The following is a 14,060-nucleotide window of genomic DNA, read 5'->3' as shown; positions in this document are numbered from 1 at the left end:
AAGCACTTTTGTGGCATAAAACTAATCAGTATGTGGAAAGCAAATGCTGAAAGTATCTTGCTATCTTTTAATAAGAAGAAATAACCCCTTTAGTTGAAGTTCTTTTGATTGGAATTACTCGATTAAGCGTGTTTCACATTGATCATATCTTCCATTGAATCGTAGACTTAATATACTTACGGAAAAATGCTCCCATGCGTATTTGTTTAATCAACAACAGCATAGAAGCACACTAATTAGTTGAGAAGCGACAACTACGGACACAATTAGTTTTATTGTAGTTTATAAATAACCATATGTTATTATTTTCACAAGCATATAGAATAATGTTACTATAGTTTCAAAAAGAAAACTCGGAATATTATTCCTTAATCTACATCGGTCTACTAAGCACAAAATATAACAACTGTTGTTCGGTGAATGATCCAATATTTATGTCACGCATGGTAATACAAAAACCAATGAATAGTAATTACTGTTATATAATAATCAGTGTCAAACTTATTATTTATTGGAAATATATACAACAATTACGACAAAATATATATATTTATTTTCTACTTATAAGAGATTATTTAGGTAAGAGTGATTCTGTATTGCATACTTGTCATTTGTTACAATGCGATTTCACTTCATTTGATATCGATTCCTTAGGGTAACTTAGGCTTTTGCCAGGAAAAATAATAATCACTGTAGACGCTGGTGTATTGATAGTGGCAATCGCGAATCTTTTATATCATTATTACGGTTGCCTTAATATCAGTTGCTTCAAGAGACTTTACAGCGAACGGAAGCTTTACGGTAAGTGTAATTTTGATTTTATAAGATTTTAACTTTGATATATTTATATTTCTAAGCATATATGCGATATGTTTCTATTTATGACGAACTATTACTATTATTTTCATTACTATTACTACCATGTCAAAAATGGTTGAAGACAGCAGTTAATATTTGTCTACAAACTTTGACTTTTCGAAAGATATATGAAATAAATACGAAACAATATAATTTGTACTAAGATTATATAAATATATATGGGCATTCTTTAAAACGAAGACAAATATTTTATGTTAGTTTGTTATAAAAAGATTGAATATGTTGTGTCAAGAAAAAAAAACGATTTGTTTTTATTCAATTTCAAAACTGCATGCAACTGATATTCCGATATAAAAGAATAAAGTAAATGTTTTGTATTTTACATCAATGAATGTATTAAGCGAGTAATGTCGCTTCTTCGCTGGAAACGCATACATCGAAAGTCACATTAACATGTAAAACCATGTCTTATCAATTCGGTCTTTTCGAAACTATGGGCGATCAAGAGTTATCTCCCATTCGGGAAGGTATCGGGTAAAAGGTAAACAAACCAAACGAAACAAGTGCTGCATCTCAGATCTCAGAAATTGTAATATTTACTGTTCATTTCAATCAAAATTTACGTATACAGTAATTTCTTCATTGATTGATATACTTATCGTTCTAGTTGTTGTGAACATTAGCATTTTAATGTTGTATTGCCATATAATTTCGCGACCCAGAACTTTCCATCAGTAAAAGATTAGCAACACTGATAATAGCATTCTGCTTTTAAAACTGTGTCAGTTGCATTATTCAATTCATACCGAACATTTATTACGTTTCTGTAAGGGTTTTCATTGATTCATACACCTCATTAATGTGGGGTTTATTTAAATATTGATTGATATTCTTCTGTCACTGTCCCACTTGACTATCAGTTTCATATACCAGTTAAGAGTAAATTTATTGATTTTACGATAATAAATTATGATGTTTTGAATTGATTTTAAATATTTTCTTATACATGTGATGTATAAATGTCTTAAAATTGTTTTGCGATTTTAACAGTTTGCAAATTTTTTCGACCACCTTAATTAATTTCACGCGTTAATCCGCTAATCACAACTTTTTGACACTAGGTCTGAGGTGCAATTAACCGGCCCTGAGCGGTTTAGAGAGATACAATTACGTATGGAATTACCCAATGTTGATCCAAAGAATGACCGGTATTCGAAATTGAGGGGATTCCTGTCTTGAGGAGATATTTACGCATGGTTTTAAAGGGGGAAAAAATGGGACCGGACCATTTGTCCGGTTTAAAGAGGAATCCGGTATAGAGAGGATCCGGTTTAGAGGGTTTCCACTGTAATACTGTGTGAGGGTGTAGTGATTGGTCATAGTTCAGTGTTATTTTATTTATTTTCAATGTCCCCTGACAAAATTAATTGACCGAGTTCTTCTTCGGATACAGCACTCCTTCTAGAACAAAGATTGTGTGCCCCAAAAATTTGAGTTGATGTATTTAGCAAGTGCCTTTTTCGTCTGCTTGCATTCAGATTCTGATTTCATTTCAAGTCGATTAATAATAACGCTTTTACTGTTAATGATTAATCACATGAAATTAAATTGATTGGATTATTTTTCATGAATATTTTCAATGAGTGTCTCCTTAATTTTAGTTTTTCATATTTATAGTATAGCTAGAGATAAATTGTATTGTCTTTTTCATAGAAGAATCTTGTTACATTTTACATTTATATTGCAAATCTGGGGGAAGTTTCATTTATTTCAATTCCATTTGAGCCTTTGTTAGTAGTGTAAACCTTTTAAGAAAAGAAGTAAATGCCTTTTATGATTAAATTGTTCATTCAGCAATATGGTTCAAATCATGTCCGCACAATAGAGTAAATAGGTGTCTAGATAATTTTCTTAAACTATTAATAAAAAAATTAAAGAAGAAATAACTTACACTTGGTGGAATTAATTGTGGTAAAAGTGGAAAATTCTCAAAATGAGCAATATCTCTTTATCCCATAATTTTGAGAATGGTCTGCAAAATTATGTAATTAGACATATGTTCATTTATGATGAACCAAAAAAGTGTCCGTCAGTTTTTTACAGTTACCTGAAGTGTTTCATTCTGACATCAAAGAAATATACTTATTAATACATCTTGGCAAAATAACAATGACAAATATTTTCATATTATTCTTCAAGCAAGTCAAGTCTTTTTTGGTTCAATATTTTTAAACGTGGCCAATTATTTAGTTTTAATCAATTGGGAAATGAAGATATACTGTTATGATACATATACCAATCTATACTTATATGGCCTATGAAATATGTGATTTGAAAGAATAGTTTACTGTAGCATGTGACTGTACATAGCACTCAAATAACAAAAACACAATTAAAAGATACAACTCATTCAAAATTAAAAAATGTTTTATTTATCAATACAGTACTAGCACTGAAGACTTATTTTCAATTTGTTGCATTAAATAATTTGTTTACTATGTCATTGAAACTCAACAACAGGTCTTAACTTTCTTTTACGCACTGTCTTAATCTCAACAATGTTCAGTTTTTTAGTACATAACTTGTCGGAACCAAATTCTAAAAATCTAAAAACAACGAATTAAAAATAACGAAAATTGACAGGCCAGTATAAAACATGATTTTATCGTATTAGGCATTAATGTCTTCCATTGTTATTTCTGATCTTTTGGATATATGTGGAGATTTCACGCTGGTCAGGAGATGCCTGTTCACCGACACTTCCAGAGCTGCCATTACCGACACTGGTGTCATCAGCATGTAACTTGGCATAGCTGAAATACATAAATTTTACATGAATGAATTTTAAATTTTTTATTTTATATATATTGTATCTTTTAATAATCTCGCTGTGGCATACTAGAAACGATACCTGCCTAGCGATTGGGAGGCCGTAAGTTTGATCCCTACCTGGATAGCGTTCTCATGATCTTTCCAAATACACCATGTACTGGTTCTTCCCAGGAAACAGACTCGATAGTATCTCAATAAGCCTAAGGCTTTGGATGCAATCTAGCTAAAACAAGTAAAGGTATGTTTATTATTATAAATACATAAATCTTAATGTTTATTTGAATGGTTTTCAAATTAAGTTAATGTTAGTTTCCTATTCCTTTCAAATAGAGTATATTATGTTTTGTTCTAAAAAAGACAATTCACTTCCATATTAAAAAAGGGATGGTTAATCTTAAAAGTCTTTGAACTAAAGACATGTTAATGTTAAGATCAAAGATATATTTATTTTGGAGACGATACATATTGATATAATTTCCCATAAAATAATTCAATCTGATCCCAGAAATGACTCTAACTCTGTTGACTTGAAGAATCATTACGACTGATCAGCACTTTCAAACACAACAAAAAAGTAACAGTAAGATATAAATTCATGTTTGTGTGCATTTTATATAAATACAACAACAAACAAATATACTGATTAAATGCAAATAACAATACAGTTTTTAATACACAGGAGGTACATCATTCTAAAATTCAAATAACCAAATGCCTAAGTGATAAATTACTTAAAATGCGATGAAAGGCTGAACCAGTAATTCATTACCTTTATTAGGGATTTACATATCTTTACTTAGAAAGGATCTTCTGCCCAAGGTATTTTGTTAGCACCTTGTTTCTGTTCATGGAGTTTTAACCAATTCCACCCACAAATAATCATACCATACCCTGGTGTATCTGCAACATCAATATACACAAACGGGTTAAACTTGATACCGAAAAAATAAAATAAACAGCCAGTACACCTTAAATTTGTCATAGTGATAAATGAAAAATGCATGTTTGTGTGTAACATGGCAAATAAATTAATATACAAAGTGGGGCAGGGTGGTGGTGTTTAATCCACTGTAAGTGTACCAAGAAATATAGATAAAAAATAGCTCTATGTTGTATTAATGTTTTCATTATAATGCCATTTAAGTTCATTAGAATACAATTTCAGGCATTCACGGAATAGAGTAGCTGATTGTGGGTATTTACATTGGTTTGGTCAGGAAACATAAAAATTCAATACAATCTGCTCAATTTACAGTAATCATTCAAGTTTAAGATTAGCAAATCATGGTGTAAAATGTCAAAACATTAGGCCATATTAAATCGAATTTAATTAGTTTATTAACCGATTAAGATTAACAAAATGTTAATAATTATACTGCTTTTCATGTACATGGTGTACCACTCCTACAAATACGATATTTATGTACATCGACATATAAGATGTCGATACACTAATGATACCTACCCGGTTGGCTTCCTATCTTGCCTGCTTATAGCTCTAATCCATGCGGTTTTCGTGGCATTATTTCTTTGCAATTAGTGCAGCGTTACAGGCTTGCCATATCTGCCAACGTGTCCCAAATTTTGAAATTCAAGCATACGACGGCTAGATTGAACTTTACCGGTACGCAGTTGTTTACCACAATCGACAAAGCGGGGGTTTGGGGGCGGTAGCCCCCATACTAAGGAAATATATAGTATAAAAAAGATTAGTTGTTATGTGTAAGGTGTTAAGGGTTAGGGTTAGGGTACGCTGTTAGATGTTAAGTGTTGCGTACCGGTAAAGTTCAATCGTCCCCATACGACAATAGCATTTTTCCATGGTTTACTTTTTGCGCTGTTTACTTTTAACATAATGGAAGTGAGCGATACCTATCCGAATGGGAGACTACTCTAATTCGACAATTCAATTGACTTTTTACTGTGAGATGACGTCATTTTTTTACGAAATAACGTCATAATTCCAGCGAAATTCTCCAGTAAAACTCTTTTACAATATAAACTAGAAATAGCGCGGCAGAGGCCGACGCGTATCCACACGCCGCATGTTTGACCCAGGGGCGCCTAAGGGTTGGTAATAAGACCATGCATAATTGAGATTGACCGTATTTAAGTTTAAAATTGATGTTATTCGGTGTAGAAATAAAGAAGTTAATGTAAAATAAACCTACAAAATGAGTAAAAATATATGCCCTAATTTCTCCTCCTCATCCTGCTCTCCTAACAAATCTAATACTGAATCAACTTCACTGACGTCCATTATGTACATGTCATCCTCATTGAAATGACTTATGAGATGGCTGAACATGCTCTCTTATAGCCAATCTTCTTGCTTCTGTTTTGGAAAAGTTATGTTTTGAGGTAAAATGGTTGACTTAATAGTAGCGTCTCAGAAATTTTCTTTCGCAATATTGTACACAACTATGAAAATGTTGAATTTCATGTCCGAATTTGATGTGCCTGTTCAAAGTCCATCTTGCCTTAAATTGTTTCTCACATTTTTCCTACTTGAACTTTTCAGTAATGAGTCTAAAAGAGTATTTGAACAAATTGAAAGTTTCAGTCCGTTTATAGTTTTTTGAGGCTCTATTCCATCAGTTTCTCATGCTTTTTATGCTTTACTGCATTCTATCTCTTCTCTCATATATAGGTGTCCCTTTGCGTCAATATTTTATAATCCCTTGTATAAACATTTAATGGATGAGCTAAACCATTTCACAGATGAGTTAACACAAAGAATTGACTACAATAAAATCTCTGCGCCAATACTGTGTAACTCTATTTGTGTTTTCAATACACAAGCTTTATTGTTGAAAATTCCTTTGTCCGATGAAAATGCTTGCACTTCTTCTGATTGGGTAGATAACCACATAATAGATTTAAAAATCTAAACGTGGACCCTAAGTTTAAGGTCAAGGTCACAGTGGTAAACAAGAGATGTGTTCGTCAGAAACACAATGTTCCCTATTGCGCCGCTTTGATTTTTTTAACCTTTCACCTTAAGGATGACTTTGACCTTGAACGTCCGCAACTCAAAATGTGCAGCTTCACGAAAACGCCGCTTTGAAAAAAAAGTTTTTTTTACCTTTGACCCTTGACCTTGAAGGATGACCTTGACCTTAAACTTCTACAACTCAAAATGTGCAGCATCATGAGATACACATGCATGCCAAATATCAAGTTTCTATATTCAATAATGCAAAAGTTATGGCCAACGTAAAGGGTTTTATTCGGACGGACGGACAGACTGACATGCACACATACACACATACTGACATACTGACTGACAGTTCAACTGCTATATGCCACCCTACCGGGGGCATTAACAATTCATGCGCATAGAAAGGTCTTGTCCAGATGCACATGCGTACCAAATATAAAAGAAATATCTGAAGGGACACAACAGGTATGAGCCTTTTTCGAATTGCAGTCGCATATTTCGAAACCTGAACGCTGAACTTAAGTTCAAGGTCAAGGTAATAGGGGTCAAACATTTTATGCGCATGGAAAGGTGTTGTCCATATACATGCATACCAAATATGAAGGCAATATCTGAAAGGACACAGACGTTATGAGCCTTTTTCAAATCGCGGTCGCAGATTTCAAAACCTGAAAATTGGCCCAAAGTTCAAGGTCACAGAGGTAAAAATGTTTATGCCCATAGAGTGTTGTCCAGATAAACATGCATACCAAATATGAAAGCAATATCTGAAGGGACCGGTAGTTATGACCCTTTCTCGAATCACGGTCGCAGATTTCGAACCCTGAACGCTGATTTCAAGTTCAAGGTCAATGTAACAGGGTAAAAAATTGTTTGCGCATGGATAGGTGTTGCCCAGATACACATGCATACTAAATATGAAAGCAATATCTGAAAGGACACAGTAGTTCTGAGTCTTTTTCGAATCGCGGTCGCAGATTTCGAAAACTAAAAGCTGACACAAAATTCAAGAGCAAGGTCACAGGGGTCAAAAATTGTATGCACATGGATAGGTGTTGTCTAGATACACATGCATATCAAATATGAAAACATTATCTGAAGGGACACAGTAGTTATGAGCCTTTTTCGAATCACGATCGCAGGAAAATCTCTGACCCGGCCCCGCTCCAACCCCCATAACTTTTGACCCAGGGGTCAGGTCGAAATTCCGCCACTGTAACCGTCGCATATACGCTCATAGCTACCATGTATGTAAGTTTCAATGTTCTAGTGCTATAGTGTAGGAGGAGCAGGTGGCCATGACGGACGCACGGACGGACAGACGGACATCACCGCAATATCCCCACTTTTTCTCCAAAAAGCGTGGGGATAATAAAAGTTGAAAAAAGCATAAAATATAAGGGCCGGATTAAGCTGTTTTTGGGCCCAAGACTGCACATGTTACAGGGGGCCCCCCTCGCTCTGGTCCCTCTTTTGTATATTAGAAATCATACTTTATTCTACGTCTACAAAAATCATAAAACTTTCATTTGTACACAGTTGGCAGTTACATTATATTTGAAGCAAAACAAGTTAAATAATGTATAACTATTTTATTAACTGAACTTAATACTTATATTGCATGTAATAGATTCCATTCTATAAGTCACTTCTACGACACTTCAGCTGGCTATAGCCAACGATCAGCTGTGTGAAGTCTAGTTCTCGGAGGACTTGAAATTCAATAGACAGTAGCCACAATGCTGTCAACCTTTCGCGACTCCTGGTGTTTCTCAGATAGTTTTTCACGCGTGTTAATGTTAAAAAAAACACCTTGACAGTTATTAACTGGAATTGTGAGAAATCCGGGTGGCATGTGTCAGGAATCTGATTAGTCAGTGAAATATCCAAGGGGTAAGTGTGGTAATCTGGTCGTACACTTATCGAGGAATGATGCATAAACAAAATTGTGCAGGTTATGAACATAGGGTAAATTGAGCTCGGAAACCGTGAAACGGTATTAACAACAATCTGAAGCCAGTGATTGGCTCCGTTAATAGTGTATTTACATCCAATAACACAAAGAAGAAATGGTGTGCTGCATATCTTAAGAGGCCCCCTTCTGGTGCATCCAGCATAGTAAATAAAAGCGAACTAAACGGACCAGATGTTGTCATGATCATACGGACAAGTCGTATAATAAACAGAGAAACTAATAGTTCTGAATGTATATACAACACAGAAAGAAATTGATAGCATAATACATTCAACGTTTACAATGTGATATACATCGGGATACTGCTAAAATCTGACATAACATTTCTACCGCAATCCCCATAGACACGTAAAATGTAGTAATAAAGAAAGAGTATACATAGGAAACTTTGGCCTACCGTTGGGGGCAACTAAAATCGGGACCCAAGGCTGCAGCCTAGTGCTTAATCCGGCCCTGCATACAATAAACAGAAAATGTGTTGGATTTGGTGGAATATCGATTTTAATTCTTTCGTTCATAAAAAATAGAATGCGCCACTCGTGAACATATTTTTTTCCATGATCACTCGTGAATTAAAATCGATATTCCACTGAATCCAACACATTTTCTCTGGGTTTTTACTTGTAAATATCTAGTGAATGACTCTAAGCCAGGTTTGAGATTTGGAACCCCTTGAACTAGTTAACACTCTAAATTCATTGCATTGACCATTTTAATGCGTACCCTTGTTGAATTCATGTGTAAGCGTGTGTTATATTTGTGTATGTCATGTCTAGTTGATGCGAGTGTAGTTTAAAAGTATGCGTTAAATGTGTGTTTTATACAAATAATATTTCATACATGTAGTAAATATTGTTTGCATAAAATATGAAATCACAATTCACCATTTCACTGTGTCTTGACAACAGTTTTAATAAAATCCTGCGTTTTGTTTAAATTGATTGAAACTTAAGGCTGCATTATTCAGGTTACCCATGGTTCGAGGTCAGTGTTGACCACGTGAGTTTGAGTTGAACAAAAGAGCGCAACACTATATTACATACTGAGAATAAAAACGCTTGGTTTGTGGTTTCAAACATGAATTTAGAAAGTGGCGACCTTCTCTTATTTTCAACATATACACAGAACCAATTTTTAACGGGAAATAGCAACTGACCATGCGGTTCTTTTAAACAACGGCCAGCTGAACATAATGTAAGCACTTTGTTGAGTAAGACATGACCAACGAATTCAACCACAATTAAAACGCACGTGACAAAATAAACGTTTGATACATTGAATGAATGCTTGATGAGACAAATTGTTTTAATCTTATCTATTCATGTCTAGCTTACCATTATTCATTATATTCACTTGTATTTTAGGGAAGACTTCAAGATTGTCATCGGAACACAAACGCCCTAAAGGCTTATTAAACAAGAATGGACATTGACACATGGTTCACTTGCAGTGAAACAATCAACAAGACATGCTGGGACAAACGAGTACAGGAACTGAACAAAAATGACGCACTCGTCAACGCACCCATAATTTTGATGATGATTTTGTTCATGGTAGTTGGTCTCACGGGTAATACACTTGTGTTGTTTGTGTACGGAAAACGGGGTAATAAGACGTCGGCGATACTTTTTATACTGCTGCTCGCTATTATGGATTTGATTGCCTGCGCTATTCTCCACCCTTACGTGTTGTATAAATTATTTCATCCACACAACCAAACATGGGAGATCACGTGCAAACTTTTCGAGTTCTTTATTCACTGGAATCTGTCTTTATCTGGACTTTCCCTTCTTCTTATTGCAATCGACCGGTATTTGGCCATATGCCATCCATTGAAATACCTTAAGTTTGATGATCACGTAAGAAAGGGCATTGCATCGATAACTGCGTTTTCGCTTTTTGTTAGTTTACCATTATTTGAATTTTACGGATCGACAACTTATGAAATTAGAATGGATAATGTAATCTTGTTTACGTATCGTTGTCACCATAAAGTAAAATACCAAACATCATGTATTCTTGCGGTTTTTGGATCAATTATCATGGGTCTATTCTTAGCAGAGGTTGTCGCAATGGTAATACTATACTGGAAAGTAGCTGTCGTGGCATATAGAACACGGAAAACCATAAGACCACAACTGATAGCGTCCACCAGTGCCGCAAGAGTATATCCAAGCACCTCCCGAGAGCCAATCAGGTCTTCATACACCAATCACAACCAAATTGACTTTTTAACGGTCTCACGTTTCAAAAATAACCGAAACCATGCCTTTTCTAATAAGAATAAACAAAGTATTGGTATATCTAACAAGAATATTGCGTCATCTACAAAAACGGAAACAATCAATTATAAGCCATCTCAAATCGTTAATGCTGGAAATTTGACAACTGAACCAACGACTGGAAATACCGAGATAACGGGTACAAACAATTTTGAAAGACGTCTTAAAGCTGCTAAAGTGTTATTTTGCGTCACATGTGTTCTTTTTCTCTCTTGGATGCCATTCTTGATTGTTCGTTTGGCAATTACAATTCACGGGGACATTTTGAAGGAGGACACACACATTAAAAGAGTACTCGGTAGTTTTATTCACCATTTATTTTACCTCAACAACGCTGCGAACCCTATAATTTATACCATCATAAATAGAAACTTTCGAAATGAATGTAAATCCGTGTTGAGAAAAAGTTTTAGTTTTTTAAGGTGTGTATAATAACACTCGTTTAAGAATGTGTATGAGTTTTTCGAAGTGTATTATGAACTTCCGCTCCTGAGTCAGCGTAATGTCAGGACCCTGAGAGTGCCACAGCGCTCCAACCTTATGTACGATTGTACTCACAATAGTAAGGACGAAGTTCTAATTACAGTTGTAATGTTCAGATTTTGCGCTTTTGTACTTAAATACATGTTTTATGTTGGTGTGGTGCTGTGCCCTTGTGGAAAGCCAGGGTACCCGGTGGAAACCCCACCTTTCCTGTATGGTAACCACCAACCAATGACAAATTCTTCGAACCACGGATTGACATCGTGTCGCCATGGTGAGATGCAATGTCCTGACCTTGTAGACTTGTTGACAATTTTAAACAACAGCGGTACGGTAAAATGAATAATAGTACTGTATTAGATATGTATAAAGTTTTGTAAAAGCTGTATTGAATGTGAAACATATTAAGATTTAGATCCTAGACGTTTGCGATTATTTTTTGTTAGACAATGAGTCTCCGCATATCCTTTGAGAATCCAAACTGGAAGATACGCCTAGAATAACATACAACGTAATGAACTTTATTGCTTATGTTGTAAGACTTTGATCTAGAAGATTAATAATATTTTATATGTATATGCCGATGTTACACTGATTTAAGGAAACAATGTATAAGCCATAAATTTTATATAAACCCATATGTATTTAAATTCCACAAGTTATTAGTTTCATCTGACAAAACAGTTATTTATAATGTTTGTAAATATATCTAAGAAGCTCTTGTGATAAGAAAAGCGATTCTAAAAATTTCAGTTTAGTAATGTTTTTACTGCTTTAAACTTGATAGTTTATTAGCATGCGTATTCGTAAATGTCTGTTTTACGTTATGTAAAGTTATTTTGTTATACATAGTTACGTGAAGAAAAATAATATGTATACTTTGGTATGAAGACGATGTACTTGTGTATAAGTCTGAATAAACTGTTTTTGTCTTTCTGTCTGTCCTAACCGGACATCCAATTGTATGTGTTTAAACTGTAAACATTATATAACAGCGTAGCTTTAAGTGGAATTGAGTGTGTATTCTGTTATGCACAATACTATTTACTACATGAGTGTATGAACTGATTAAGCATTACATTAAGTACATGATTATGGCATTGTATTATATTTATCTAAATAGATACGTTTATATAAATTGTGTACAATATAATGTTAATGCCACGTAATTCGTTGTAAAATATTATAAACAAGGCAAAACATGGCCGATGCCATGAGTCATATGAGTTAGGTGACTTTCGTTTTGATTAATACACGTGCTATTTTGAGGTTCCAATCGTCCCGTTCCAACAATGAGAAAATATCTGTATAACATAACTATAAATTAATCGAGCCGTTTCATACACATTTTGCATTCTAAAATATAGTAATAAATATTGTTTTAACGCACTTTTTCCAACGCATGCGTGCGTATTTTGATTTTATTCTTGCACTTTTGCGATAAGCCGTAAGTGTTAACTTATGATATGGTATGCGCATTGTATTTGTAATGGCATTTAAAAGCTTACACTAAGTTGAAAACTGTGTAGGTCTGTATACAGACTTGATGTTATGTTTCCGATGAGCTGCAGATACATGTAAAGTATCGTTTCATTTCATAGTAAATGCAACATCTCTTATATGTTTAAACATATTACAGGGTAACATTGAATTTACTTCAAATTGTTTTTCTATATTTACTTCATTATTAACATTCCAATTTGTTAGCCTGTAATATGATTTAACATTAATTCTTGTTAATCATGTTGAATCTGTAACATTATACAGAACTTAACTTCGTAAAATACTATTTGTTCTTTGAGTATTAGCACATTTATTTCTTGACAATTTTAGAACTGGTTTGATCAAACCATATGGAATGTTTTTCGGTCGAAGACGTAACACATTTGTTGGGTTGTACACAATATATAAGCATGCGTTATACACGTATCAGTTAGTTCATGGTGAAATTAATGAGCGTATGCATACTTCAATGAAACAATACTATGTCATCGACAAGCCGTTAGAAATTGTGTTTTACACTGTTGATATATGCGTTTTCCAAAACAGCTGAGACTTAGAGGCGATCAAAACAAAACATGCACGTGGCGACATATTAGATCCAAATATTTTTAGAAAATTTCTTTAATACTTTAACCCCATTCTTAACAAGTATATAAATGAACTCTTTAAATGGAATCGTTCACAGATTTCGACTTGTTTTGAAATGTGTCATTGATTGCTTTACATTGATAAATGAAGACATCGAAACTAAGGAGCTCAAGTATAAAACAATAATCGATTAAAAAAAGAGAGCACAGTTAACCTCACCTAGACTCGAACTATAGACCCTTGGAGTAAAATTCTTACGCTGAAACCTCTCGGCCATCAATCTCTTGCACGACGGTTACATTACATTCACCTCTGTGTTGGGCTCAGAACGGACTATTGTTATGAAAGCGTCTCATTTATGTCATGATCATTCCAAGCGTTCATCATTGAGGTTACAGAATACTAAACAATCTCTTGCACGACGGTTATATTGCATTTACTGCATTAAAGAAAACCATCTCATACCATGATATCTTATATCAGTCTTAATTAATTATTATAAAACTGATATGGGTTTTTTATGTTAAGAAACCAACATACATACACACGTCGAAGCCATTCCTAACGTCACTCAAAAAAAAATATGTTCAATTGTTTACATTTGTGAAGTGCGTGGAATGATTCCATCTGCGTAAAT

The 14,060-nt window shown here is 34.2% G+C and overlaps 1 protein-coding gene across 1 annotated transcript; it reads left to right on the top strand.

Annotated features, from left to right (window-relative positions):
* The first annotated feature begins 9,988 nt into the window (after positions 1 to 9,988).
* On the top strand, positions 9,989 to 12,976 carry LOC127863890 (proteinase-activated receptor 3-like). Its single transcript, XM_052403576.1, has 3 exons — positions 9,989 to 10,426; positions 11,120 to 11,234; positions 12,972 to 12,976. Exons 1-3 carry the CDS (start codon positions 9,989 to 9,991, stop codon positions 12,974 to 12,976), a joined length of 558 nt encoding a protein of 185 aa, XP_052259536.1.
* Positions 12,977 to 14,060: the final 1,084 nt, after the last annotated feature.

This window comes from Dreissena polymorpha, unplaced genomic scaffold, assembly GCF_020536995.1.
Source record: "Dreissena polymorpha isolate Duluth1 unplaced genomic scaffold, UMN_Dpol_1.0 chrUn055, whole genome shotgun sequence".
Lineage (NCBI taxonomy): Eukaryota > Metazoa > Mollusca > Bivalvia > Myida > Dreissenidae > Dreissena > Dreissena polymorpha.
The sequence above is the reverse complement of the archived record's forward strand: the minus strand, read 5'-3'. Positions and strand labels throughout refer to the sequence as shown.

Excerpts from the sequence above, each read along its gene's own strand:
- LOC127863890 (XM_052403576.1), top strand. The coding sequence starts at position 9,989 with ATGGACATTGACACATGGTTCACTTGCAGTGAAACAATCAACAAGACA. Across the intron at positions 10,427-11,119 it reads ACCTTAAGTTTGATGATCAC|GAGGACACACACATTAAAAG; the intron begins GTAAGAAAGGGC and ends GACATTTTGAAG.